Genomic DNA, 27461 nt, shown 5'->3' on the forward strand with positions numbered 1-27461 from the left:
GTTATCCTGGAGAAAATAACAGGGAGAAACCTCTCTCCATGCATGAGGAGAGTGTGAGGACCATGTGGAGAAGCTCATTAATCTTCTGAGCTGTACTTTTTGCTTTGTGAAGACACATGTCAAATGGGGAATGTGTTCTGGTCCATCTGGCCCCACGGGTTAACAAGGAAGAACATTTTCCTGAGCCCATTTCTTCCTGATGGATGAGATAATCTAAAAAGCCTTTTATTCCTTGTACAACAGCTCAACAGTCACAGTTTTGGCAACAATTAATTCTGCAGCAGAATGTTTGTTGTAGCCGTGGGGTTGGCTGGTTACTAAAGGATCTTTTCTGACACTGACATGCTGATACTTTGACATGGAAACATTAACTTCAGAAAAGTTGCTTAATGTGTTTTCAATGCCAAGGCCAGCTCTTGCTTTCACTTGGACCGGCTTTTGCTGTAGCACTGATCCTTTCAGATTGCAAATTGGTACGTTCTCATTGGAAAAGAGAGAACTTTGGGTTTAATGATCTTGGTGGATTTTTCCAGTAAAAGAGGACATTTATGTAGCAGCAGGATGTGCTGCAGTTGCAGCTTTTGCTAAGAGTGGAGCCATCACCAAAACGGAAAAAAGGGTGAATTATGAGGAGAGGAGTGCATTAGTAGTGTTACTCACCAGAGTGGCTATCACTGATTTCTCTTTCACTTCTTCCAGACTACCAGGAGGAAAACAATGCCACAGAACCATTCCCCAGTGCTCAGGATGATGGGAACTGGACCCTGCTGGAGTGTCCCCCTGGTTTCCAGTGGTGTCCTTTGACAGACCTGTGCTCATCCCACAACAGCTGCTGCAATGGGAGCGAGTGTGCCAACAGCTCCTTTGGCAGCAGCCCTGCCCCTGGGTCCCTGCAGCCCAACACCAGCCAGCCCAGCTATGAGCTGCTCAAGGAGTTCCTCTTTATGGTGCCAGCTGGGCCCTCTTCCCAGTACCAGGTCAGTGGTTACTGCTGGGACCAGTGGGTGGGTGGGGCAGGTTCCTCCTGGGGGTTTGGGTGAGTTTGGGTTGTTCCCCTGTGGCAGATGGAGCCACTCAAGTCCATTGGATTGAAAGAATGTGCCCATTGGCACAGGGGCTGTGGGCTCCCTGCAGTGCCCTGCTGTGCCTGGGGTGCTGGAGGGTGTCCCTGCCTATTCAGGGGGTGGAACAGGATGGGTTTTGAGGTCCAGGATGGGTTTTGAGGTCCCTTCCCATCCAAACCATTCCATGTTTCCATGTCAAGGCTGTGCAGATTCCGCAGGCTATTCCCATGGCATTAGCACAGTGGAGATGGAGCATAAAGCTGATTTCCCTGCAGGCACATTTGATTCAGAGAGGCCAAGGAGGGTTGGATGGTGACAGGTTTCCCTGTGCTCTGTTGGGATCTGCACCTTTTCTGTTGATCCCACCTGGCAGGAAACCCAGCACTGTGCCCGGGCAGGAGCTGGCTGCTGACTGCTCTTAACGTGAGCCATTAACCCAAACCCTCTCCTCTCTCTCTGCAGGTCCCGTTCAGCAATGAGAACATCTTTGTCAGGCCTGGGGACGTTTTCAGCATCCAGCACAGCGCCGCCCCGGGCTCGTTCCTGCAGTGCCAGCGCAGTGCCAGCTCCGTGGCCGGCAGGAACTCCTCGGGGTGGGCCCTGGGGCCGTCCCCCAGCCCCGTGGGTGCCCCCAGGGCCGGCAGCACGGCGTGCTCCGTGCGTGTGCGCTACGCCGAGGAGCAGCTGGTGCCGGTGCTGAGCCCCGGGAACGCGGGGCTGGAGCAGCCCGGGCACTACAGGCTCCGTGCCAGCGTGGACAACGGGCTCTTCCGTGCCAACCTGTCCTGCTCCTTCCGCGTGGCCTCGCGCGTGTCCGGCCTGCGCGTGCTGCACCCGGCCCCGCTGGGCTCCAGGGTGTACCTGCCCACCAACCACACCTGGCTGCTGCTCAGGCTGTCCTCGGGGACCAACGCCACGGCCAGCTGCCTGGGGGACGGCTGCAGCAGCGTGCCCTTCGTGGCCACCTGCCCCGCGGCCGTGGCCGCGCTCTGCGCCAGGGACAACAACGACACCTGGTTTGCTGTGCTGCAGCTGGGCGGCCTCGGCGAGGGCCTCAGCACCCACGTGCTGGTGGCAGAGAACGCCGTGAGCTCGCAGAACATCACGGTCACCGTCAAGGTGGAGGAGCCCATCCGCGGGCTGAGGGCCACCCCCGACCCCGAGAGCAGAGTGCTGCTGAACACGAGGGTGGTGAGTGCTGGTTTGCTGCTGCTCTGGACCCTTCCCTGCCCTGGGGTGTTTGTCCCTCCCCTGGGGGGGTTTATCCTCCCCTGGAGCTGCCAGGGTGTGTTTGCCTCGGGGCAGGGGGCACTGCTTGCTGCTAAGCTGCCAGGCCGGGCGCTGCTGCAGGCACAGCATGTGGCACCTGCACTGGTGCTGTCCAGCAGGAGGGCAGCTGAGCTCACCTGTCCCCCTGGAGCCCCTGAGGCAAGGCAGGGCCTCCTGAGAGGGGTCACTGCCTGTCCAGTGACCCAGGACACTAGGGACCTTAGGAGAGGCCAGTGCCTACTTTGTTTTGCCTTGTCCAGATAGTTGTTCCTTGAGGTGTTCAGATTTGCTCTGCTTATTCCTTACAGCAGCTGGCTGAAGCTGTAGAGATGTTCCACCCCTCCAAGTCTTGGAGTTTGCAGTCTTGTTTTTTCCAGTCCCCCATCCCCACAGCTACAGCCTGGGAAGCTGCTCAGTAACTGCCCCAAATGCTCTGTGCAAGCTCTGGCTGCTTCTGGCAGATGCTGTGCCTGCACCTCTTGGTCTCACCCTTCCTGCTGCCACAGGCTGCTCAGGAGGCACTGCTGGAGTGAGGAGGGACCTGCCCTGTCCAGCCTCTTCAGTCCTTGGGTCAGGCACCATCCCTGGACGAGGGTCAGAGGCTCAGCTTACAGGGGTAGCTAAAGCCGGACTGTTTCTGCAGAGATTTTAGAAGGTTTTTTAGTCAGCAACAGGGACCTGATCACAAGAGCAGAGTGCTGGGCTGTGGGAGCAGGGAGTGTGGGGTCTGCTCCCAGCTCTGCTGGGGATTAATGGAGTCAGGGTCTGCATTTCTCCATCAGCGGCAGAGCCACAGATGATCTGTCACCTCTGTGCCATGCCCTGAGGGCACTGCAGCTGTGGGAGCCTCCCAGTCTGGCTCTGCTCCCTCTCCAGTTCAGCTGGAGGTCTCTGGGAAGTGCTGGGCATGCTTTTCTCTTGCACTAGTGTGAAATGTTCTCGTGCCTTTCAGAGCTACATCCCTGTGATGGAGGCTGGCTCAGATGTGACTTTCCGATGGACAGTAGATGATAAGCCATCTTTCACTTTTTACAATGTTGTCTTCAACGTTATCTACCAAAGCCCAGCTGTGTACAAGCTCTCGGTAAGCCAAGGCCTTTCCCATGACACCATTTCACCCCTGGCTTTCCATCCCATCCCACAAACTCCTCAGGAAAAGCAGCAGGGAGAGAAGGCAGAGTTGAGTTGAGGTTTTCACTGTGCTCGTTTGCTGTTTCTCACGGAGCTGCTCTTGCAAATGCAGACAGTTTCTTGTACTCCTACATTGCTGTGCTGTGCTCCTCCTCTGTGCTTTCTCCTCTTTTCTCCAAGCTCCCCATTCTGTTTGTGGAGTGTCTGTGTTTCCCCAGCAGGAATGAGCAGGGAGCCCCTGCTCTGGCAGGCAGGAAATCTGGATTCAGAGCCTGGCAGAGGCAGGGTGCATCATGAGACTTCCATAGGCAGGCCAGAGCTTCTCCCACGAGCTGCTGTGTTCTCTGTCCTGCTCTGTTTCTCCTGGTGCAGACTGGAGTGCTGGCTTTGCCACGGCCCCTGAAGGAGGGAGCAGAGCCTGGGCCAGGGGAGCTGTGTGTTGTGGGGCAGGAGCTGAGCTCTGGCCAGCACTTTGTGTGTCCTGCCCTGCTCTGGTGCAAGGTGCTGGATCTGCTCTCAGGGTGTCCCTTGGCCTCCTGAGCAGACACCAGCCCAGCCCTGAGGCCATGCTTGCTCTGATTTGCTGGGTGCAGCACTAATTTGCTGGGTGCAGCACTAATTTGCTGGTGCAGCACTGTGCTGAGGGCCTGGGCTGCTTTCACCTGCAGAGCTGCCAAGGTGCTGTTGGCCTGGGGGGCTCTGGGTTCAGTGCAGCACATCCACAGCAGCCCAGGCAGCTCCTCCCTGCTGGGCTAGGAGGTCTGTCCCAGTGGGTTTGAGCCACTCAAACCAGCAGCTCAGCCCTGCTGCAGGTGAGAAGGTGAAGCTGCTCTGTCAGTGTTACATGCCTAGAAAACCATGAGGATTCTGCTCTACTTCTGTCATGTCTCTTCTTGTGTCCCTTTCCCTCCTTTGCCCAGCCTCTGTCCCTCTCTGTGCCCACCACACCAGGATCCCGGAGCTGCCCTTGCTGTGCTTGGTTTTACGAGCCTCTCCCCTCCCTGCTCTGTGCTTGAAGCCATTTTCTGCCACTCTCCTGAGGAAATTGGGTGGCTCCTGTCCCCTTGGTGGCAGCAGATGCCTGTGCTCAGCAGCTGGAGCTGCAGGGCACATTGGAGCAGGCAGAGGGGCAGCTGGCACGTTCAGAGGCAAAGGATGAGAAGCTCCTCTCCTTGTCCTCTTGCTGTAGCACCAGCCCTTCCTCAGACTGGCTGTAGAGCTGAATACGTGGCCACTCTCTCTGCCCTGACCTGCTCACTTCAGTCCAGCAAACCCCACTCTGAGGGCAGCAAGGGGACCCCAAACCCATTCTTTGTCCCTTGTCCTCCCCAGCTCACCGCCTCCAACCACGTCAGCAACTTCACAGTCAACTACAACGTGACGGTGGAGATGATGAACAGGATGAGGAACCTGACGGTGGTGGGGGCCCTGCCCGTGGTGCCCCAGAACAGCAGCGTGGAGTTCAGCGCCCGCGTTCACGTGGACTCGGCTGTGGAGGCTCTGTTCCTGTGAGTCCTGTGCTGCTTCCCCAAAGTCAGGATCCTTCTGTGCACATCTAACCTTGCCTGCACAGTTTCTCTTCCCAGGGCCAGCTGGTCCCTCTCAGCTGCTGTTTAGTTATGTGAAATCTCTGTGAGTGGGGGTCAGTCACACACCTGTAATTCAGGCTGAAATCCTTTCCATTTGAAGTGTTACGACACTGCTTTAATTTGGGTTCTTCCTCCTCCTCCTCCTCTCAGCACAGCTGCTTGGTACTTGGCATTCTGTTTCCTGTGGTTTTTTTGGACAACCCAGTCCTGACCTGAAAGACAAGCCAGGATTGCTCTGGAATTTCTTGGATTCTCCTGTTGTGCAGTGTAACGTGGTTTGCTTGTTTTTCCAGGTGGGATTTTGGAGATGGTGTCCAGGAGACATACCTGTTCAAACCTCCCTACAACAAGTCTTTCCTTGTTCCTGATCCCAGTGTCCATGAGGTTGTCATTGAGCACAACGTTTCACACATCTACCAAGACCCAGGTATGCTCAGCAAGGCTCTTTGGGGAAGAAGGGGCTCAGGCATTTTTGGTCTGAGGGGTGTGCACAAGACACTTCCAAAACACCCAGGGCTTGTAAATCATTGCCTGATTCCTGAGCAGACAGCCAGAGTGACTGAGTGTCTCCAGCAGTTGCCATCCTCTCTAACCCTGTTTCCCAGGGAAGTTTGGCCACGCTGTAAGCAGCAGGTCCACCACACTCAGCCCCTTTTTGGGCAGTCTCAGCAGAAGGATGAGGGGCAGGCAACCCCCAGGCTGGTGGGGTGGGTGGGCAGCAGGAGGGGTCAGTTCTGTGGGTGAGCAGCAAGAAAATCTTTTATGTCTACCTGTTGGACTGGCTCCTTTCTTGATGCTGGTCCCCATACACACGACCTGGTGTAATTCCTGCTGGTCCTGGGCTGGAGCAGGACAGCCCAGAGTGTGCACAGCACAGGAGCAGAGTGTCCCCTGCAGCCCCTGTCACACTCCCCACCCCATGACAGCACTGTTGTCAGGCATGTCCTCACCCTGCCCTTGTTCTGCTCTCTCCCAACGCAGGAGAATACGCCCTGATGGTTGTTGTGTCCAACCAGTACGAGAACCTCACCCACCTGAGCGCAGTGCAGGTTCACAGCCCCCTGGTTGCCGTGCAGGTGGAGGCAGAGCAGGATGTTCTGGTGGTGGGCCGGCCGGTCACCTTCCGAGCCACCGCCCTGCCGTCCCCGTACGGCGTGGTGTACACCTGGGACTTTGGGGACAGCTCCTCGCTGCTCACAGAGCCCCAGCCCACAGCCACCCACAGCTACCCCCGCCGAGGGGTCTACAACGTCACCGTGACAGCCAACAACACCGTGAGCAGCGTGGGCGCCGTGGAGTGCTACCAGGTGTTCGAGGAGATAACGGGGCTGCGCGTTTCCGCTGACGAGGCTGCAGAGCAGGGGGCACCTGTCACCATCAACGCCTCCGTGCACACTGGGGACAGCATCACTTGGATATTCGACATGGGCGACGGGACAGTGCTGAGGAGTCAGGTGCCAGTGGTGGAACATGTGTACATAAAGGACATCAACTGCACCGTGAACGTGACAGCCGTGAATCCTGTGAACTCCGTCTCCCAGGCGGTTCCTGTCCGGATATTTGTCCTGGAAATACTCAAAATAGAGCCTACTTCTTGCATCCTGGAGCACCCCGACGTGCAGCTCACCGCCTACGTGACGGGGAATCCTGAGGAGTACATCTTTGACTGGACTTTTGGGGACGGCTCCTCCAATGTCACGGTCAGCGGGGACCCTGTGGTGATGCACAACTTCACCCGGAGCGGGACGTTCCCGCTCACCCTGACCCTCTCCAGCAGCTTTAACAAGGCTAACTACTTCACCAGCGTCTGTGTGGAGCCAGAGATCCTCAACGTCACCCTCCTGCCCTCCAAACGCTTTGTGAGGCTCGGGGAAGAGACCTCCTTCCAGGTCAGTGCTGTGCCTCCCTACCAGTACCGCTACCGCTGGGATTTCGGCAACAACGAGTCCACCAGGTCCAGTGGCACTGAGGTGACCTACACCTACAAGAACACAGGGGTCTTCCTGGTCACGGTGACCGTCTCCAACAATGTCTCTTTCAACAATGACACGGCCTTTGTGGAGGTCCAGGAGCCGGTTGGGGTAGCAAAGATTGAGTATAACGGGACCGATGTTCTGGAGCTGAACCAGATCTACCTGTTCTCTGCCAGCATGAATGGGACCAAAGTGAGTTACTGCTGGGACTTTGGGGATGGCACTGTCCAGCCTGGGCAGGTGGCCACCCACTCCTACAACAGCACAGGGCACTACAGCATCACAGTGATGGGGCAGAATGACGTGAGCTCCAACGAGACCACCATTGATGTCACGGTGAAGCGGCGGCTCTTTGGCCTGACCGTCAATGCCAGCAGGACAGTGGTGCCACTGAATGGCTCGGTGAGCTTTGTGGCCACCCTGGTGGCTGGCACTGCCATCCGCTACTCGTGGATCCTCTGTGACCGCTGTACTCCCATCCAGGGCTCCTCCACCATTTCCTACACCTTCCGCTCCGTGGGCACCTTCAACGTCATTGTCACGGCCGAGAACAAGATCAGCTCGCTGCAGGACAGCATCTTTGTCTACGTCCTGGAGCAGATTGAGGGCCTGCAGGTGGCCAGCACTGACCTGGTGGAGGACTTGTATTTCCCAACCAACAAAACACTGCATTTGCAGGCCGTGGTGAGAGAGGGCACAAACATTTCCTACAGCTGGATGGTCCAAAGGGATGGCAGTGCTGTGCAGACCTTCACTGGGAAAACCTTCCTCTTGAGCATCCTGGAAGCTGGGAACTACACTGTCTACCTGAAGGCCACCAACATGCTGGGCTGTGCCACTGCTAACAGGACACTGGAGTTCATTGAAAGCCTTGGTGTCCTAAAGCCCTATGCCTTCCCCAACCCAGCTGCTGTTAATGCCTCTGTGAACATCAGTGCCACCATAACCAGTGGCACTGGCGTCATGTACGTGTGGTACCTGGAGGATGGCTCCTCTCCTGTCACCTCTGAACCCTTTATTATACACTCCTTCCAAAGCCCTGGGATGATTGAGGTCATTGTGGGAGCAGAAAACAAGCTGAATTCAACCAATGCCACTGTTTCTGTGTGTGTGGAGGAGGCCATCGAGGGGCTGAGTATAGGGACAGCAGAGCTGGACTGTAGGTATGTCTCCTCAGGCTCCACGGTGGTGTTTGAGGGGGAGCTGCAGAGGGGCACTGAAGTGACCTGGCTGTGGGAGGTGCCAAATGGCACACTGAGTGGCCAGTCCGTGGCAGTCACCTTCCCCACGGCGGGGTGGTACACGGTCCACCTGAACGCCTCCAACGACATCAGCTGGGCTCTGGCCAGCAGGAACATCTCCGTGCTGGACAGGATTCAAGGTCTGGAAGTCGTCGCCAGCAAGAAGGTGGTGGAGCCAGGAGAGCAGGTCACCTTTGAGATCAGGATGCTGTCAGGTACCTCTGTGAACTACCTGGTGAGCATTAGTGGGGACTACTCCGTGGTGCTCAACAGCTCCAGGTACAGCCACGAGTTCACCAAGAGCGGCGATTACCTGGTGACCGTGACCGTGCAGAACCAGATCAGCATCGCCCACGCCCAGGTGCTCATCTCTGTCCTGGAGCCCATCCAGGGCGTCAGGCTGCTGAACTGCTGCGAGGAGGGCATTGCCACGGGCACGGAGAAGAGCTTCAGTGCCCGCGTGGGCAGCGGCTCCCGCGTGTCCTTCTCCTGGCAGTTCTGCCTGTGGAAGGAGCGAGGCCGCTCCGTGGTTGCTGCGTCAGGAGACAGAGTGTCCTATGCTCCAGAAGCTGCAGGGCTGCTGGAGATCCACCTCACTGCCTTCAACGATCTGGGAAGTGTCAACATCACCAGAACCATCCAGGTGCAGGACCCCATAGTGCAGGTGTCCCTCAGTGCCACCAATGCCTTTGTCAACAGGACGGCGCTGTTTGAAGCCGTGGTGCTGCCCAGCAGCAGGAGCGTTGAGTTCTTGTGGAGCTTTGGGGATGGCTCTTCCACTCAAACCACCAGGGTTGCAGTGGCCAACTATTCCTACCTGAGCCCCGGGGATTACCTGGTGGAGGTGAATGCCACCAATCTCATCAGCTTCTTCATAGCCCAGCTCACTGTCACCGTCAAAGTCCTGGAGTGCGAGGAGCCCGAGGTGGAGCTGGCCCTGCCACCACAGGTGGTTATGAAGAGATCCCAGAGGAACTACCTGGAGGCACAGATTGACCTCCGAGGGTGCTTCAAGTACCAGACAGAGCACCTGTGGGAGATCTACCGAGCGCCCAGCTGCATGAACCTGGATGACTCCAGCAGGATCCGGCTGCCCAACGTCGACGTGAACAGGCCCCAGCTGGTCATCCCAAAGCTCGGCCTGGAAGTTGGGAACTACTGCTTCATGTTTATTGTCTCCTTTGGAGACACCCCGCTGTCCAAAAGCATCTTTGCCAACGTGACTGTGATCCCGAGCAAGCTGGTCCCAATCATTGATGGGGGCTCGTACCGTGTATGGTCCAACACCCAGGACTTAATCCTGGATGGGGAGAAATCCTATGACCCGAACCTGGATGATGGGGAACAGACCCCCTTGTTGTATGAATGGTCCTGCACATCCTCCTCCAAGGTAAGAGCAGCCTTGCTCAGCCACAGTGACCATTTAGGAGCTCCAGCTCCTCCACAAACATGTCTGGGGTGAAATGGTGTCGCGGGAAGCTTTTGTGAGCATCTCTAACAGAGCTGCTCTGGCAGGAGGGTTGCAAACGTTCAGTTCCCAGCTCAGGATGATGCTACAGAAATTGGTGTGAGGTGTGGTGCAGTGCAGTGCCCCTGGGCAGGGCAGAAGGGCTGGCTCTGAGAGGGAGACATGGGCATTGCTGCTTCCATGGCATTTTCCTCTGGTCCCCGCTGTCACTGATGCTGTTTCTGTGCCCTGAGAGTGTTACGGAGCTGCTGATGCAGCCTGGGAGCTCAGGGCTCTGGTCCCTCTCCCATGAACAGTTAAATGTCTCTAATGCCATCAGGGGACAAAGGTAGACTTTGGAGAGGTTGAGTGACCATAGCTTGTGGTCACTAGCAGGTCACTGTCCTCGTGCTGCAGTGATCTGACCCTGCACTGATGGAAGGGCAAGGGAGACCTGCCTGGCAAATCGCCATGGGAATCCACCTCAGCAGCATTTTTGATTGAATTTGGAACTCTTTTGCTTGTACAATGTCATGTTTTCTATCTTTTTCTCAAATGTGAAGTGTGTGGGGGTTGGACTTTTTGGTTTAATGTGACCTTTTTGTGTTGCTTGGCAATGTTTGTAAGGTATTTAATGAAGAATTAATTGCTGTAAACTACAAATGTGAAACTCAGATGAAATACAGGAGTATTCCAACTACTGTTTACTAACCTGAAGAGTAGAATAATGTGTTTTATTGTCCACACACGCCCTGTTTCTCCCACCCTAGTGGTGGCACTGCACAGCAAGGTCTGTGACAGTGACTCTGTGTGGACCTGAATGTTTTGGCTGTGGACTAACCCGATGTGCACCCTTACCAAGGAGGGTTTGAAAGTTCTTTTCTCCTTGCAAGCAGAGCTCGGCTGCAGGGTGCTCTCTGAATTTCAGTGCCAAGGAAGGAATTGTCACAATTTCCAAAGCTCTATTAGAGGCAGATGTGGAGTACACGTTCGACCTCACCGTCAGGAAGGAAGGGATGAGTCCCGAGGCCACCAACCAAACCGTACGTACCACACTCAGCTGTCACCTTCTCTGTGTGGCACAGCCACCTTTGAGGCACAGAGTCTGGGATGGTTGGGGTGGAAGGACCTAAAGATCACCCATTGCCATGGCAGGGACACTTTCCACTGTCTCAGGCTGCTCCAAGCCTTGTCCAGCCTGGTCTTGGACACTGTCAGGAATCCAGGGGCAGCCACAGCTGCTCTGGGCACCTGTGCCAGGGCCTGCCCACCCTCACAGGGAAGAATTAGTCCCTTTCCCAAGGAAATTTCTATAGACAAAGGAAACTTCCTATCCCACTCTTCAGCATTCCCAGCTCTTCACATGCTACAGGCTCTGCCCTCATTTTACCCAGAGAGCTTCCTAAGAGCCAGGGCTCAGTTTTACTGTCAATAATTCCTCTCTTCTCACCTTCCAAGCTCTTTTAGGGGAGGGTTTTTTCAGGGCACGTTGTTTGTGTCCCACGAATCCCAGGGCTGAGCTCACCCGCTCAGTTCTGTCGGGAACATCCATCGTGGTGCAGTTGGCAACTGGAGATGGACTCAGGCTGGAAGTGGAAACTCTTACAGCCCGGGTTTGAAACCAGAGCTGCGGGATGAAAAGAAAAAAATGAAATTGATAGTCTTTCAAGGACATTCCGTACTATCTGGTTTCCATGCAGGAGCACAAAACAACGCTCCCAGTGTCGCAGGAAATGTGCAGATACCGGCGGGATGAGCGGGGCTCCAGCGCAGGGCTGGGGAATATTCATCCCCTTTTAAGGGTCTGCCATGTTAAACAATGTCTTCATTACTGTCTTTGAATTCATAACACTCGTTATGCCAGGGCAGAGGGCTCAGTCCAGTGCTGGACAAGCCCATTTCCTCAGGGATTAAAGGAATTTAGACAGAGCGCGGGAGTCAGAGTTCAGCTGCTGTTGTGTCTGAGCCACCGGTGCCTCTGGAGCTCCTCGAGTGCTCTGCCAGGAAGGTGTGGTGGATGTCTGGAGATGTGCAGTCGGATTCCAGCTGGAAGCCTGGAACAACGTGCTGCTCCCTGGAAAAGGTGGTCCTTCCATCCCCACCTGGCAGCACCAGCAGGGTTTGCTGGGCATTCAGCACCAGGGACCAGAGGGCCATTTCAGAAGTCATTTATGTTGTTTAAAAGTGTAAATAAATAAATCCAGAATAACCTAGATCGGCCCAACTTGGTGTTGGGTGGCCCTGGCAAACCGCTCATGGAACTGGGCAGTGTGAGAGCGGAGATGCAGCTTAAATCTGACCCCAGATCTTTTGGGAATCCCTTCCTGCTGTTCCTTAGCACAGACTGGGCTGGTGCAGAGCAATTCCTCCCTGCAGCACCAGGTGCTGGGGTGTGTCCTTACCTGTTAGGTGTGTGTGCTTTGGTGTCAGACCTTCTGATGGAGCCTCTTGCCTTCCCAGGTGTTCATCAAGAGGGGAGGAGTCCCCATTGTGTCCCTGGAGTGCGTTTCCTGCAAGGCTCAGTCTGTCTACGAGGTCAGCAAGAGCTCCTACGTGTACCTGGAGGGCACCTGCCAGAACTGTCACAACGACTCCAAGCTTGGGGTAAAGTCACAAGGCTTTGCTTCACCTCTGGGGGCTCTGGGAGAAGGGGCAGGCAGAGGTGGAGAGGGAAAGAGAAGTGAGGTCCTGGACCTAAATTGCTGTGGAGACAAGGAGGGGAAGCAATCTCTGGCCACAAGCAGCAGCAGGTGGGCCTGGCTGAGTCCTTGTGGAGTCATTCTAAGCCAAAGCCATGAGTGACCAGGTCTTTCCACACAAAAGCCACTTTTTTTTTCCTATAAGAGATCTGTAAAGTAGTTTTTCTCCCTGCTGATTGGCATTTAGCCCGTTATTCTGATGGTTCAAGCAAAGGTGGTTCAGTCTCCCCTCTTGTGCCCTCCTCTAATTCCAGCTTCCCCTGCAGCCTGTGGAGTGAAGCAGTCTCGGAACTGGAAGTCCTGTTGCTCCCAGAAAGCCCAGCATGTCCTTGCTTGGCATTTTCTGCTTGGTTATCTCACTGTTTCTCCTGTTATCACAATTGTAGGTTTATGCTATTAACAGTAACCACCCAGGCCACGTTCAGCTTGAAGCACATAAAACACGGTATCCCGTGGAGACTCCACCAGCCCTTCATTTATTTCCTGTGTTTTGTACTCTGTATTATGAAATATTCTGTTGGAGGGTGATGTAATTCCAGAAACTAAAGTAGATCTCACAGTGGAAATATTCCCACCAGACATTTTGGAAAGGTTCCAGTTCTTGTTGCTGTAGCACACAAGACTAAAGCTGAATTATCAACTGCAAATTTGGCAGACGCTCCCACTAGAAATCTGTTACTTTTTATAAAAGACTCAATCTGAAAACATTTTAAGGACATAACTTGAGCTTCAAACCGAACCTCTGGTGTCTTTCCCCCTGCAGAGGTGGGCAGCTCACAGCTTCAAGAACAAGTCCCTCATCCTGGACAGAACAACCACGTCCACCGGCGACACGGGCATGAATCTGGTGCTGAGGCCAGGAGCCCTGCGGGACGGCGAGGGCTACACCTTCACCCTGCACATCACAGACCTCACCACGGGGGAGGAGGGCTTCGCCTCCATCGACCTGCTGCCCAACCAGCCCCCCGTGGGGGGCTCCTGCCGCCTGTCCCCCGAGGGGCCCCTGCGGGCGCTGGAGACCAAGGTGCACTTCGAGTGTGCAGGTGAGAGAGAGCCCCTGCTCCTCAGCACCCCCTGCTCCTGCCACAGAGGTTCCCTTCACCCCAAACTGCTGCCCCGGGGTGCTGCTGGCCAGGGCTGGGCTCAGCAGCGGTTTGGACCATGAGCAGCTTTGTGTGCCCCAATCGTGGAGCTCCCCAGAGCAGGCAGGCAGTTTAAAAATTCCTAACCCACGTAGGTGAATGATGGTATCCAGGCCAGGCCAGTTCTTGTGGAAGGGACTGGGTATTTCAGTGCAGGAGAATGAAGATGGTGCCCAACACTGAGTCACAGTATGTGGGAAGAGTCAGAAGATGAAGCAGTGGGGCTGTCTCTGCTGTGTGGGCTGGATGTTCCCACCAGAGCCACCTTCCCAACCAGCTGCAGAGACAGCAGCAGCGAGCCCAGCGTTGGGAAAGTGGCCTGGCCGATGTCCCGTAGCCTTGGGCCAAGGACTAAGTGCCTCTGGAAACCAGATTTCCCCAAATGATCCGTGGTGGAGATTAGAGCTGTTTGTGCACAGTGCCGGGAAGCCACGCTGGGAGGGGATGAGCCCTGCTGCCTCCGAGGGCTGGGCACCAGACTGGGGGAGCAGCAGAAACGTGTTCAGGGTTTGGGGTTCTAACTTTGGTGTGTTTTGAGCTATCCAGAATAACCCTGGAATCAGTTCCCCCTTGGAATGGTGGGGATTTCAGCTCTTAGTGATTGTTTTTAAGCTGAAGTGACAGACACAGTGGCAGTGCCGGTCTGGGTCGCTCCAAACCCTCTTTGTGCTGCGGGGCTGAGCAGGATGGCACCCTTCAAGGGAGGGCAGAGGCAGGAGCTGGGACAGGGGCAGGGGCAGGAGCAGGAGCAGGGCAGGGGCAGGAGCAAGGACAGGAGTAGGAACAGGAGCAGGGGCAGGAGCAGGAGCAGAGCAGGAGCAGGAGCAGGAGCAGGAGCAGGGGCAGTGCCAGCTCCCCTGGGGCAGTGCCTGCAGCTCCCCAGGTCCCTGTCACAGCTCCCTGGTTTCCCCGCAGGCTGGCGGGACACGGAGGACGCGCAGGCCCCGCTGGTGTTCACGCTGCTGGCATCGCGCCGCCGGCCCGGGCACTGGCAGGAGCTGTGCGTGTACAAGGGCAGCCGCGCCGAGCACGGCGCCTTCCTGCCCCCCGGCTTCCACGAGAGCGGCTTCCAGGTGTCCGTGGCCGTGCTGGTGCAGGACCAGCTGGGAGCCACCGTGGTGGCCGTCAACCGGTAAGGGATGGCTGGGCAGGCTGCGCTGGCCCTCGGCCCGTGCCCGACCTCGGATCCCCCGTCCCAGGCTCGTGGCTGGGCCAGGGGATCCCTGTCCTGGGTGAAGGGATGTGACAGTGATCACAGGGGTCTGAGGATGAGGGAAGAGACGAGGATCTGACTCCGTGTATCAGAAGGCTTGATTTATTATTTTATGATATATATTATATTAAATCTATACTAAAAGCGTAGAAGAAAAGATTTCATCAGAAGGCTAGCTAAGAATAGAAAAAGAAAGAATGGTAACAAAGGCTTGTGGCTCGGTCTCTCTGTCCGAGCTAGCTCAATGTGATTGGCCATTAATTAGAAACAACACGAGCCAAAGATCCACCTTTTGCATTCCACAGCAGCAGATAACCGTTGTTTACATTTTGTTCCTGAGGCTTCTCAGCTTCTCAGGAGGAAGAATCGTAAGGAAAGGACTTTTCATAAAAGATGTCTGTGACAAAGGAGTGGCCTCCTGGAAGAGGCTGTTGGCAGGAGAGGGAGGGGAGGCTCAGCAGAAGTGCACACAGAAAATCTTTGTGGATCATTTCTTGACAGGGAGGTTTTCCCACTGCTTTCATAGACTCATGGAATTGTTAAGTGGGAAAGACTCCTGGGGTCATGCAGTCCCAGGGCTGGGTCAGACAGGAGCCAGGCTGCAGGTCCATGGTGTTTCTCATGCAGATGGGGCACCAGGGCAGCAGCAGCAGCAGCAGCAGTGCTGCCTTTGTGGGTCACCCCCCTGCCTCCCCTCCTGTCCCTTCCCAGCCCAGCCTGCACTTCACCCAGATCCTCTTTCCCTGCAGCTCCATGGAAATCGGCCTCCCCGAGGGCTTCCCCAGCCTCTCCCACTGGCTCTACAACCAGACTGACACCGTGCTCCAGGGCTTGGTGAAACAAGGGGACCCTCAGCAGGTCATCGAGTACTCCCTGGCCCTCATCACCATCTTAAATGAGGTAACACAGCTCGTTCTGCCCAAGAGGGGCCTCCAGAGATCTTTGCAATCACCAGGAGAATTTTTGGGCCAGGTTTTGTACAACGATCTCTATAGGGAGGGCAGGAATTCGGGGCTATATTCCTGTTTCCCTGCCCAGGAAGAGGCTGCAGTACACCTGGAAGCCAGGCAGGGATGGTCCCCCTGGGCACAGGCACCCTGCTTAGCTGGATAAGGACTGCACTGCAGGTACTAGTGAGCTGCTGAGTGCCAGGCTGTTCAGATAATTGCTTGGAGAGCAGAAGTGATAGTGAGGAAGTTCTGCTGGAAAACCAGCTCGTTAGATAGATCCCTTTGGGGAGAAGCAGAGGCAGGAGATGTGGAGTGCAGGGAACAGGCGACTCCAGCTCAGCTCAGCAGCCTCTGAAACCACTCCTCACTGCAGGAGCATCGGGGGGTAGTATGGTTGGGACGGATGGAGATGAGAGATCTCTGCAGCCAGGTTGTGGAATTTGGGGTTTATTGCAAAGGGCCTGGGTGCAGGGCCCTGCTGGGATTTGGGGTTTATGGCAAAGGGCCAGGGTGCAGGGCCCTGCTGGGAGCTGCCACAGCTCAGAGCAGGGCTGAGAGAAGAGAGGGGAAGAGAGGATGAGAGGGTAAGAGAGCAAAAGCATAAGAGAGTAAAAGGGGTAAGAGCGTGAAGTTCCCGTTCCAATACAATAAATCTTCTGTGCTGAATATTCTAATTCTCACTAACCAATCTAGTACAAGATACAAATCCTACAGCATTTACATACAGCATGTAAGAATCATTACATTACCATACTGTGTTACATTTTAAACCCTAAAAACTCCTCTTTGGGCCCCTTCTGCCAAGCTGCAGGGTCTGCTCTGACCCTTGGGTCTGTCTGCAAGCAGCGGGTGTTGTTCCATCAACAGGGGATCACCTTCAGCTGGCCATGCCATTGTTTTCTATTTGTTCAGTAACTGAGGGATCTCAAAGCTCGCTTTCATTTCAACCTCACTTATAGTTTCCATATTCTCAAAATCTTTTGCCAGGCAATCATATTGATAAGGCTTTCCTGTTCCATCTTCCCCAGCACTCACTGTGTTATTTCCTCTCCTCCCTGCTCACCTCCTCCTGCTGTTCCCACCCCCAGTACGAGCGGTCGGAGCTGCTGGAGCCCGAGGCTGGGCAGGAGCTGGAGCTGCGCACCTGGACCCGCAACACCATCACGGAGACGCTCAACGCGCTCAAGGTCAACACGGTGGATGACATCCAGCAGATCTCAGCTGCCCTGGCCCAGTGCACGGTACGGCCACCCCACCTCTGCTGCAGCTCCTCAGGGCTTGCTGTGCTCACCTGGCTCTGCCCACACACACGGGGACAGGTGGCACTGCCCGGTACTGTGACGGTGGTCACAGGGGTCTTAGGATGAGGGAAGAGACGTAGATCTGACTCTGTATTTCAGAAGAAATACAGAATTTCTTCTGAACAGAGAGTCCTGAGCTGCTCCCTCCCCGCTTCTGAGCCTGCAAACCTCATAAATCCCTTCTTTCTGTGGGTGCCCGGGTTTGGGGTTGAGCACATCCCATTCTGTGCTGGAGCAGTTTGTTTCTGCCTCTCCCACCTCCTCCTGCCTCGTGACTTGGTTTTGCTGTGGGAGCTTAGGGCTAGAAATAGAATTTTTATTCCACGGGGAAAGCTGACATTCCAGGATTACTCTGTGCTCTGGGCTGGAATGAAAAGCTTAGGAAAACAGAACTCCAGAAATTCCCAGGTGGCTGGGACAAGTGGAGCTCGCACATTCCTGCACAAGTGTCCATCAGGGCTGGTACATTCTTGATTTTACCTACAAGGGAGAGGAAAAATCAGAATTAGTTTCTCCTGGAGGGATAAAAAAGGAATCTTGGACTTTTTGGTCGTTTCTCCTCCCTGAGTAGGAGCTGCCCTTGGGTGGTTCCTCCCCATAACCCAGTGTCATCCCCACCTCCCTGATTCCTGACTCCAATTCACACAGCCTGTCCTGGCTTCTCAGAGCTTACAAATAAAGCAGAAAAGGGGGAATTCAAGACCTGCAGATGCTGTTTTGATTCTTCACCAAAACATATGGTGAATCACGGCTGAATCCTGTGATGATTAAAAGAAAAAAGATGAATAAGAGCGAGGAAGGGGGTTGTAACAGCTTCCATGTGTTCCTCAGTCCCTCCCATCCAGCCCTGGAGAGTGCAGGGAGCTCCAGGCCATGGCTGGAACATTCTGTTTCTTGGACACATCTGGGAGCAGAGGGAGGGACATCCATCATGCCTGAGTGGCAGGATTCCTCCCACAGCCTTCAGGAGGATTTGGACACTGAAATGGATTCGGTTGTGGCTAAATCCTGCTTCCACTGGAGGTCGTGGAGGGGATGGAGGAATCCCATGCAGCTCCTCCTGCTTGGTTGCTGTGTGTGGTCCCAGAGAGGAGGTGTGCACACCAGGGAAAACATGAATTTAGAATCACAGAATCCTGCAGTGGCTTGGGTTGGAAGGATCAGGGTGCTCCAAGCCCTGTCCAACCTGGCCTTGAACATTTCCAGGGGTGGAGCAGCCAAAGCTTCTCTGGGCAGCAATTTCCTCCCTTTATTCCTCTTCCCAACCGAAAAGCATCCTCTGCCTGCCTGTACACTGGCACTTTGGAGTGTTGTGGGGGGCAGATGGAAGAGTCTTGGGGCCACCAACAGGTTGCTGACAGTGTCAGTGTGAGAGGGCAGCCCCTGCTGGCCCCTGCCTAGAGGGAAAGCTCTCCTGAGGGCAGAGCCACTCCCTTCCCTGGGCTGCTCCTGCCCTGTCACACCCTGGGCCCTTTGCAGGTGGTGAGCAAGGAGCTGGTGTGCAAGTCGTGCCTGACAAGGACCCTGAACAAGCTGGAGACCATGATGACCATTCTGCAGGGGGAGACCACGCAGGGCACGGTGACCCCGACCGGCATCGCCGACAACATCCTCAACATCACAGGTGAGCCTCGGCCTCTGGTGGGGACAGGGACAGGGACAGGGACAGGTAGGAGCAGCCTGAGGGGAGCTCTCAGGCTCCCTCCTCTGCCATCTGGGCTTTGGCACAGATTTTTAGGAAGTGGCATCTGCCATTTGGAGTGTGGCATCCCAGCCCTCTCTGCTCCCTGCGCTTTTCCCAGGGCTGTCCTGGCTTTGGCAGCTGCTCTGTGGACATTTCCATCTGACAGTTGTTAATATAACCCACTAATACTCCTAATAAGATCACTAATACTCCAGGGGATTCTCTTTTTAGTAAACAATGAGTAACAGCTATGGCTTCCAGATGCCTGTCTTCCTGGTTGGAGTCCAAGGAACTGTCAGACCTCACTGGGGCATCTGGGAGCACTGTGTGGAAATTCCCACCTGGGTGACCTGGGGGAAGCAGAGACACCTTCTCTGCACCCCTGGTTACCTCTGCACTCCCTTCTGAGCATTGTGCACTTTATGGTGCAGAAGCTTGGGAACATATGTTTGTTTTATCCATTCCCTCCCTCTTTCCTGAGCTGTGGTTCTCTTCATTACACAGGAGGGAAATCAAGCGTGTGGTGATTAAGTATTCCTCACCAAACCCGGTAGATTAGAGAGGCTGCAGGAGCTGCTGACAGCTTTGCTTTTAGCTCTGGGCTATGAACACTCCAGTGAGGAAGGTCATGTGCAGAGGAACAGTGAGAAGACAGCAAGGAAAGCCTTGTCTGATTGCTTTGGAAAGGTGTCAGGGGTTCTGACTGTAGCAGTTATCCAGGCCTTTTACCACCTCCTCTTCATGTCTCTCCTGGCAGGTGACCTGATCCACCTTGTCAATACAGTTTCACAAGAATCCAAGCCCCAGGAGCTGCTGGCTGATTCTCACAATTTGCTGCTGGCTCCCAAAGCCTACAACCTGTCCTCCAGCCTGATGCGGATCCTGATGAAATCCCGGGTGCTGAACGAAGAGCCCCTCGAGCTGGTGGGAGGAGAAATTAAGGCCACAGGCAAGAGGTCTGACCCCTTTAACCTGCTGTGCTACGAAAACACACCAAACTGCCAGTTCTCCATCCCCCAGGCCTTCAACTCCACCCTTTCCAACCTGACGGATGTCATCCAAGTCATGTTCCAGGTGGACTCCAATCCCTTCCCCTTTGGCTACATCAGCAACTACACCGTGTCCACCAAGGTGGCCTCCATGGAGTTCCAGACACACAACGGGGTGCAGATCCCCATCGGGAGCCTGGACTCTGAGAAAGCCATCACTGTGATGGTCTCAAACAGCACAGAGCCCGACAATCTCGTGGCTGGCACTGAGGTCATCGAGGCGAGATCGTCCGTGAACCTGATTGTGATCATGGAGAGCAACAACAGGGAAGCAGGACTGCACTTTCAGCTCACCTACAGAGTCCTCAATGGTAGGGCAGACAAATCCATCTCTTTGTTGGTCCTTTCTGTGGGAGGGGAGGGCTGGGTGTGAGGGATAACCAGTGTGGGAGGGGATGCTGGGTGCCTGCAGCACGTTTCTCTCTGCATGGTTGAGGTTCTGGTGTCCTGGACAATCTCCATGCCCAGTGTCATCCTTGCTCGTGGGTTCTGGCCCTGAGAAGCCTTTTGCTTTTCCCAGCCCTTCTGCTGAGCCACATTAGCCCTGGGAGGCATTGGGGTGCAGGCCCAGTGGTACCCAGTGCTCAGGGATCCCCTGAGGTGCACACTGAGGGAGCACAGTCTGGAATAGCATCTCCCACAGCTCTGCATCCCTTCTTCCCTGAGCCCCAGACCTGTGGCTGAGCCTGCCAGGGGTTTTTAACGCCCTTTCTGTTCCTTCCCCTCCCCACAGAGCATTACCTGGCCAGTGAGCCCGAGCCCTTCATCATGGCCTATCTCCATCACGAGCCCGAGCCCAACGAGCACAACTGCTCTGCCTCCAAGAGAATCAGCCTGGACGCCCTGGCTGGAAGTGACCACAAGCTCTACACCTTCTTCACCTCACCCAGGTGAGAGCAGCCTCCCTGTCAGCCTCAGGCTGTGCTGTGGATGCGTGTGAGGGGTGCTCAGGTGGTCTGTGGAGCCCCTGAATACCTGCACAGCCAAAGGGTGTGAATTACACCACGTTCACTGGGCTTTTCTTCCTCTCTGAGTGCATCCCTGCCCCTGTGGCTGGAAGCTTTCTGTGGTCACACCTCCACCAGAATGGGGCTGGTGTCCCTTCAGGAGGCAGGGGAGTAATCTCCCTGCTCTTTCCCTTCCCCAGAACGGATGACCCCATCCAGAAATACTACCTGAACATCACCAACCACTTCAGCTGGTCGGCAGTGGAGGTGACCCTGGGGCTGTACACGTCCCTGTGCCAGTACTTCAGCGAGCAGGAGAAGCGCTGGAAGACAGAAGGAATTGTCCCCCTGGAGGAGACCAGGCCAGACCAGGCCGTGTGCTTGACCCAGCACCTCACAGCCTTCGGGGCCAGCCTGTTTGTGCCCCCAAACTCTGTCCAGTTCATCTTTCCCGTGAGTACAGCAAAGCAGAGGCAGTGCATATCACACATAGGACAGGTTGTTGTCACCTGGAGCAAAGCCATAGGCTCCTGTTGGTTTCACGTCCAAGCTGGCACCAGCACAGGCATCTGGGAGCCTTTGGGAGGTGCAGATGGGCACAGCTCAGGAGAAGCTGTGTCCCCTGGTTGGGAATCCTGGCTGGAAACAGATCTTTGCAGATGGCTTTAGTCCCTGGCCTGGACACCTCACGCTGTGCTCCCATCCTGGGGAGATGCCAAAGGTTCCTCCCAGCTGTCACCCAGCACTGTTTGATCCCAGGGAGCTGCACCTGCCAGCTGCTCCCTGCTTCCCAGGGGCATCCAGCCCTGCCTGGCTGTGTCCCTGTGACGTGAGCAGGAGCAGGGAGCTCCTGGCAGCTGCGGGGCCGCGGCCGTGAGTGGGGCCATGGCCAGGAAGGGAATGGGAATGGGAATGGGAACGGGATCCTCCTGGGCTGGCCTTTCAACACTTCTCTCTTGTGCAGGCTCCAGGCCCGGGGCTGAACTACATCGTGCTGCTGACGTGCGCCGTGTGCTTTGTCACCTACTCGGTGGCCGCGCTGATCGTGCACAAGCTGGACATGATCGACCTGCACCGCGTGGGGGTGATCCCCTTCTGCGGCAAGAACGGGATGTACAAATACGAGATCCTGGTGAAAACGGGCTGGGGCAGAGGCTCAGGTGAGCCCACAGCCTGCTCCTGTGTCTGCTTCCCAAAGGGACACCTGTAGCTCACCTGAGATCCCATCTCAGCACGTCACACTCCCTGCAGGACCGAGAGCTGCAGCTTCAGACCAGGGCTCCCCACAGCGTTCCCAGGGTTTATTGTGTGATGATGGGGCAGGTCAAGAGAATGGTTTGGGTTGGAAGGTTCCTCAAAAACCTTCTGGTTCCAAACTCCTCACATGGGACACCTTCCACTAGCCCAGGCTGCTCCACCACTGGCCATTGTGGTGGGACAAGCAATTGCTGCTGGAAGGAGCCACCCAGGAGAGAAATCCCCCCATCCTTCCTTCCTTGACTGGGCTGTGGTTGCAGAGGCAGAGGTTGTTCCTCACTTCTGACCCTCTCCTGCCCAGCTGGCCCTTTGCATGGCTCCTTTTGCTGTCCTCCAGGACCCATCACTTTGTTCTGAATCCTTCCCAACAGCAGGCAGGCACCAAGTTTAGCTTCCCTTCAGGGTCTGGTTTGTAGATAGAGCTGTCACAGGCAGGGCTGGGGAGCAGCTGCACCTCGGGTGGGCTTCCCTGAGGGAGCCCCTTCCTTCCCTGCAGGTACCACGGCCCACGTGGGCATCGCCCTCTACGGGGTGGACAACAAGAGTGGGCACAGACACCTGGATGGGGACAATGCCTTCCACCGCAACAGCCTGGACGTGTTCCAGATCGCCACGGAGCGCAGCCTGGGCAGCGTCTGCCGCATCCGCATCTGGCACGACAACAAAGGTGGGACACAGCCCCCCAGGAGGGGCCTGCACGGGGGGAGCTGGCCCCTGGATTGGGGGCACACTCTGGGGGGACTCCTCACTGACTGGCCAGGTGCCACCCCAGACACAGAGGATGCACTGTGACCATAAATGTCACCTCAGGGTGAGCGTGAGGGGGCTGTGCCACGCTTCCCTCATGGGTGCTGTGCAGTGCCCACCAGTGATAGCCATGTCACTGTCCCTCTGACAGTGCTTATAGCTTCACGGGCTTACTCAGGGAATGTGTGCCATGCAATATTTCCTTTGTGTGCCCCCATTCAGGCCTGAGCCCCTCGTGGTACCTGCAGCACGTCATCGTGCGGGACCTGCAGAGCAGCAAGAGCTATTTCTTCTTGGTGAACGACTGGCTGTCAGTGGAGAGCGAGGACAACGATGGCCTGGTGGAGAGGGAGGTGTTTGCTGCCAGTGAGTGCCTCACATACCCTGGCTTCATCCCACCCCTGCTGCCTGGGCCCCTCCTTTTCTCCAGGCTGAGCCCCTTTCCAGCTCCCTCAGCTGTTCCTGGTGCTCCAGCCCCTTCCCCAGCTCTGCACATGCTCCAGCCCCTCCAGCTCTTTCCTCTTGTGAGGTTCCCAGAACTGACCCTGGGACTGGAGGTTCCTCAGCAGTGCCCTGCACGAGGGACAGGCACTGCCCTGGGGTGCGAGCCAGGTGCCATTGGCCTCTTGCCCACCTGGACACAGCTGAGCTCACGTTCAGCCCATCACCCCCAGATCCTTTTCTGCTGGGCAGCTTTTCCAGCCCCTCATCCTCAGACCTGGAGCCCTGTGGATGGAGTGTGGGTACTCTGGAGCTTCTGGGATGGATGTGGCCAGCTCAGCCACCCTGAGCGTGTCCCTCTGTCCCCAGGTGAGAGCGAGCTGAGGAGCTTCTGGCGGATCTTCGTGGCGGAGCTGCAGCGTGGCTTCTTTGAGAAGCACGTGTGGCTGTCCCTGTGGGACCGCCCGCCCCGCTCCCGCTTCACCCGCGTCCAGAGGGCCACCTGCTGCTGCCTCCTCATCTTCCTCTTCCTCTGCGCCAACGCCGTGTGGTACGGCGTGGTGGGCAGCGTCCACTTCAGGTGTGTAAAGGGTGTGGTGGGCAGTGTCCATCTCAGGTGTGTGCATTGCGTGGTGGGCAGTGTCCACTTCAGGTGTGTAAAGGGTGTGGTGGGCAGTGTCCACTTCAGGTGTGTGCAGGGTGTGGTGGGCAGTGTCCACTTCAGGTGTGTCCCCAGCCAGTCCCACCCTGCCTGTCCCCTTGGGGCAGGACACATTTTCCATCTGCTGGGAAGAGCTTCCTTGCTTGGGTGTGCCCTCCCCATTCTGAGCACTCTGGGACCAGGACGTGGATGATGGATGACCCAAACCAGCCTGGTTTTGGTTTCCAGGCCCGTTTCCTTCTGTGCACATCTGGAATTCCTGGTTGTGCACTGTCTGCTGTTTGCTTGCTGGCAGCCCCAGGGCTGCTGCTGACCCTGTCTTGCTCCCTCCCTGCAGCAACGTGGCCGTGTCCAGCCTGCTCCCTGTCAGCGTGGACACGGTGGCTGTGGGCCTGGTGTCCAGCGTGGTGGTGTACCCTCTCTATCTGCTCATTCTCTTTCTGTTCCGGATGGCTCGTGGCAAGGTAAGGAGGGGGGATGGCTGCAGGCTGCTCAGGTGGGTGGGTGGGAGGCACCCGGTTGAATTCTGCCTTTCCTGGGACCTCTCTCCTCCAGCTGGGCTCTGCACTTGCCTGGTTGTGTTGCTCCAGGGCCAGACCCTTCCCTGGCCTCTGTCCCCTGAGCTCAGATCGCTGCTGGCCTCTGTCAGTGCCCAGGCACCAAAAGACAGATTATTTTAGAAGCTGTTTAGGCACCCAAATGCCCAAGGCAGGAGCCAGGAGCTGCTCAGTGGAGCCTCTCTGATGCCTGCCCTGGGCAAAGCTCAGCTGGGCAGGGATTAGCTGGGGATTTATTTACCGACTAGTTAAGCACAATTAGCAGCCCCATTAAGTATTGCAGCCAGCTGCTTGGGGGCTGATGAGCAGCTCGTGTGGCTGATGCTGCTGAGAGCACACAGGGAAAGCTCTCAGACTCTGGGTGGCCCTGGCTGTGGCGCGTGTGGTTGCAGGTGTCTGGGGGGCAGAGGAGATGGCACGTGGCTGGTCTCAGTGGCAGTGTCACCTCTGTGCCCCCTGTGTGCCCTGCAGGTCTCCATCAGCCACACCGTGACCCACTCAGACCAGCAGTCCCTGGAGATCGACAACTACCTGGACTCCTCAATCCTTGACAGCTCCTTCCCCACCTTCCCCGGGCTCCAGGCAGAGGTGAGTGCTTCCCTCCCCGCAGCTGGGCGGGCTCCTGGAGGGCTGGGAGCAGCTCAGTGACCCCTGGTGTTCCCAGCCACTGCTTTGACCAGGCACACCCCTGTGTCCTGCTCCTGAAACCTTCCTGTTCCCCACAGGCCTTCTCTGAGCAAACCAAAACAGATCTGTTCCTGGAGGACTCCAAGAGGTGAGTGGGTTTCTGGAGATGGAGCAAGCAGGGCTCCAGTCTGTGCTTTGCTGGGCTGGGCTTGGCTCCCACAGCTGTTTCTGCAGTCCCACCAGGTTCCTTCCCTCTGCTCCCCTCATTCCTGTCTGTTCCCATTCCCATTTCCCCACAGCCTGGTGCCCTGGCCCTCCAGCGAGGCCCTGCTCAGCTGGCCAGACCTGCTGAGTGACCCCTCCATCATGGGCAACACCATCCAGAGGCTGAAGAGAGGCCGGGCCAGCCGCCACCTGGGGCTGGAGGCGCCCCTGGCCCCCGAGGAGGACACCCTGTCCCTGGGCATCCACCACCAGGGCCAGCCCCGCTACTTCTCAGCCTCAGGTGAGCCCCTGGCATCAGCACTGGCTGCACCCCAGAGGGCAGGGCAGAGGGTTGTGTCTGCTTTTAGTCTGGAAAAACAGAAATCCTACTGGGCAGCAGGGTGGGAGCCAGGAGAGGTGTGTACCCATGGGAATGCTGCAAGCAGCCAGCACTGCCTCACTGCTTTCAAAGCCACAGGGTGGCCCTGAGGCTCTGGAAGTGGCTGGAGAAGGAGAACTTGCCTTCTGAAGCAGCTCTGTCTGCCCAGCTCTGTGGGCCAGCTGGGATGGACAGGAGCTGGAGGACAGGGAGCAGGGGAGGGCTGTCCTGGGGGAAGGACATGGCTGTGACCCTCCTCCTCCTCTCCCTCGTCCCCAGCTCCAGCAGGTGCTGAGCCGTGCCCTGGGGTGGTGCTGGGGGCTGAGCTCTGAGCTCCTCCAACCCTGGCTGTGCTCTCTCTTCCCAGATGAGGATCTGATCCGGCAGATCCTGGCAGAAGGAGCCAGCGGCATCTCCCAGGACCTGGGGCCGTACATGAGGGCAGAAACAGATCTGATCTCAGGCCTGTGAGTGTCTGGGGAGCAGAGCCACATGGGGGCTGAGCTGAGCTGCCTTTGGGATGCTCTCACGGGTCACTCTGTCCCTGCTGGCCATGGCTCCTGCTGCCCCCACAGCCACAACTCACTGCCACCCTTCCAGGACCCACCTGGAGCCTCCCCTAAGGCCACAGCTGTGTCTCCAGCAGTGTTGGGCACAGTGCTGGCATGAGGGCTCCCTTCCCACCTGGAGCCTCCCCTAAGGCCACAGCTGTGTCTCCAGCAGTGTTGGGCACAGTGCTGGCATGAGGGCTCCCTTCATGGCACTGATGGGAGGGAGAAGGGGATTCTTCCCAAATCCCTGTAGTGTTACCAAGCCCAGGATACCCTGCTGGGCACCCTGACCAGCACCCCCAGGGCTGGCAGCCCCCAGGCACTGCAGAGTGGCCAGCCAGGGGCGGGGAGGGACACTCAGGCCCTGTCCATGAGACACAGCAGTGTTTGTGCCCTGGGACGTGTGTGATGTCCCAGCCCTGGTGCTGGCACTGGCATTCAGCCCCCCTGGTGCCAGCCTGCTCAGCACAGGGCCAGCAGAGACACAGCTCTCAGCAGTTCCCCCTGTGCCTGGCAGGTCCAGCGTGTTTGGGGAGAAGGTGGAGGCTGTCATGATGCAGAGGCTGAACGACAAAGGGCAGAGCGTGGCACCTCCTGCCAGGGAAGTGAGCAGATCAGCCAAGTCCACCTGGACAGGTACCAGGGTGTGCCCCGGGGTGTGAGGGGACAGGGCCCATTCCACACTACAGCTCTGTGGGGTAAATGGGAAATAAAACACAAAAGGAGCCTTGGGAAGGGCTGCTCCCTGCCTGGGATATCGCTGCTCCTGTCAGCTTCTCTTGGAGCCTGGATCTCAGTGAGGCCTGGGCCAGCACCGTGCTGTGCCAGTGCCTGCAGTGTCCCTGGGGAGCTCTGCTCTCTGCCTGCAGAATGTGTGGGCTGGTCCGTGCTGTGCCAGTGCCTGCAGTGTCCCTGGGGAGCTCTGCTCTGCTCCCTGGAGAATGTGTGGGCTAGTCCCTCCAGACCCTCCCGGGCTGGTGGCAGCTCTGTGCTGGGATGAGCGCTGAGCCCAGCCCCTCCTGTGCCCACGGGCCCTTGGCAGTGATGCTCACACCGCTCTCCCTGCTCCTCCTGCTGCCCCCAGTTGCAGAGCAGACGTTCAGGAAGCGCCTGCTCCCTCCCTGGTGCTCCCTGCTGGCTCATGGCATCAGCCTCCTGCTCCTGGCCGCCGCCGCGGGCGTCTCCGTGTGGATCGGGGTGGGCTTCTCCTCCAGCGTGGCCCTCATGTGGCTCATCTCAGGGATATTCAGCTTTCTGGCATCGTTCCTGCTCTGGGAGCCCCTGAAGGTGAGCGTGGCACTGACCTGTGTGTGGGATTAACTTGTCCAGCTGCTGATC

The 27461-nt window shown here is 56.8% G+C and overlaps 1 protein-coding gene across 1 annotated transcript in view; it reads left to right on the forward strand.

The window, feature by feature from the left end:
• The window catches only part of PKD1 (polycystin 1, transient receptor potential channel interacting), a 72273-nt gene that overhangs the window by 38762 nt on the left and 6050 nt on the right, over positions 1 to 27461 (forward strand). The window contains exons 10-36 of the mRNA XM_058035195.1: positions 700 to 977; positions 1527 to 2255; positions 3286 to 3417; positions 4797 to 4972; positions 5347 to 5480; positions 6035 to 9657; positions 10611 to 10757; positions 12175 to 12318; positions 13177 to 13456; positions 14471 to 14687; positions 15518 to 15668; positions 16807 to 16959; positions 18499 to 18643; positions 19461 to 20063; positions 20486 to 20642; positions 20900 to 21152; positions 21664 to 21859; positions 22453 to 22623; positions 22926 to 23069; positions 23514 to 23724; positions 24143 to 24269; positions 24834 to 24950; positions 25088 to 25137; positions 25289 to 25494; positions 25940 to 26039; positions 26641 to 26759; positions 27208 to 27410. Of these exons, the coding sequence (XP_057891178.1) occupies positions 700 to 977; positions 1527 to 2255; positions 3286 to 3417; positions 4797 to 4972; positions 5347 to 5480; positions 6035 to 9657; positions 10611 to 10757; positions 12175 to 12318; positions 13177 to 13456; positions 14471 to 14687; positions 15518 to 15668; positions 16807 to 16959; positions 18499 to 18643; positions 19461 to 20063; positions 20486 to 20642; positions 20900 to 21152; positions 21664 to 21859; positions 22453 to 22623; positions 22926 to 23069; positions 23514 to 23724; positions 24143 to 24269; positions 24834 to 24950; positions 25088 to 25137; positions 25289 to 25494; positions 25940 to 26039; positions 26641 to 26759; positions 27208 to 27410 (8966 nt within the window). The remainder of the gene's footprint in view (positions 1 to 699; positions 978 to 1526; positions 2256 to 3285; positions 3418 to 4796; positions 4973 to 5346; positions 5481 to 6034; positions 9658 to 10610; positions 10758 to 12174; positions 12319 to 13176; positions 13457 to 14470; positions 14688 to 15517; positions 15669 to 16806; positions 16960 to 18498; positions 18644 to 19460; positions 20064 to 20485; positions 20643 to 20899; positions 21153 to 21663; positions 21860 to 22452; positions 22624 to 22925; positions 23070 to 23513; positions 23725 to 24142; positions 24270 to 24833; positions 24951 to 25087; positions 25138 to 25288; positions 25495 to 25939; positions 26040 to 26640; positions 26760 to 27207; positions 27411 to 27461) is intronic.

This window comes from Melospiza georgiana, chromosome 16 (assembly GCF_028018845.1).
Source record: "Melospiza georgiana isolate bMelGeo1 chromosome 16, bMelGeo1.pri, whole genome shotgun sequence".
In the NCBI taxonomy this organism is placed as follows: Eukaryota; Metazoa; Chordata; class Aves; order Passeriformes; family Passerellidae; genus Melospiza; species Melospiza georgiana.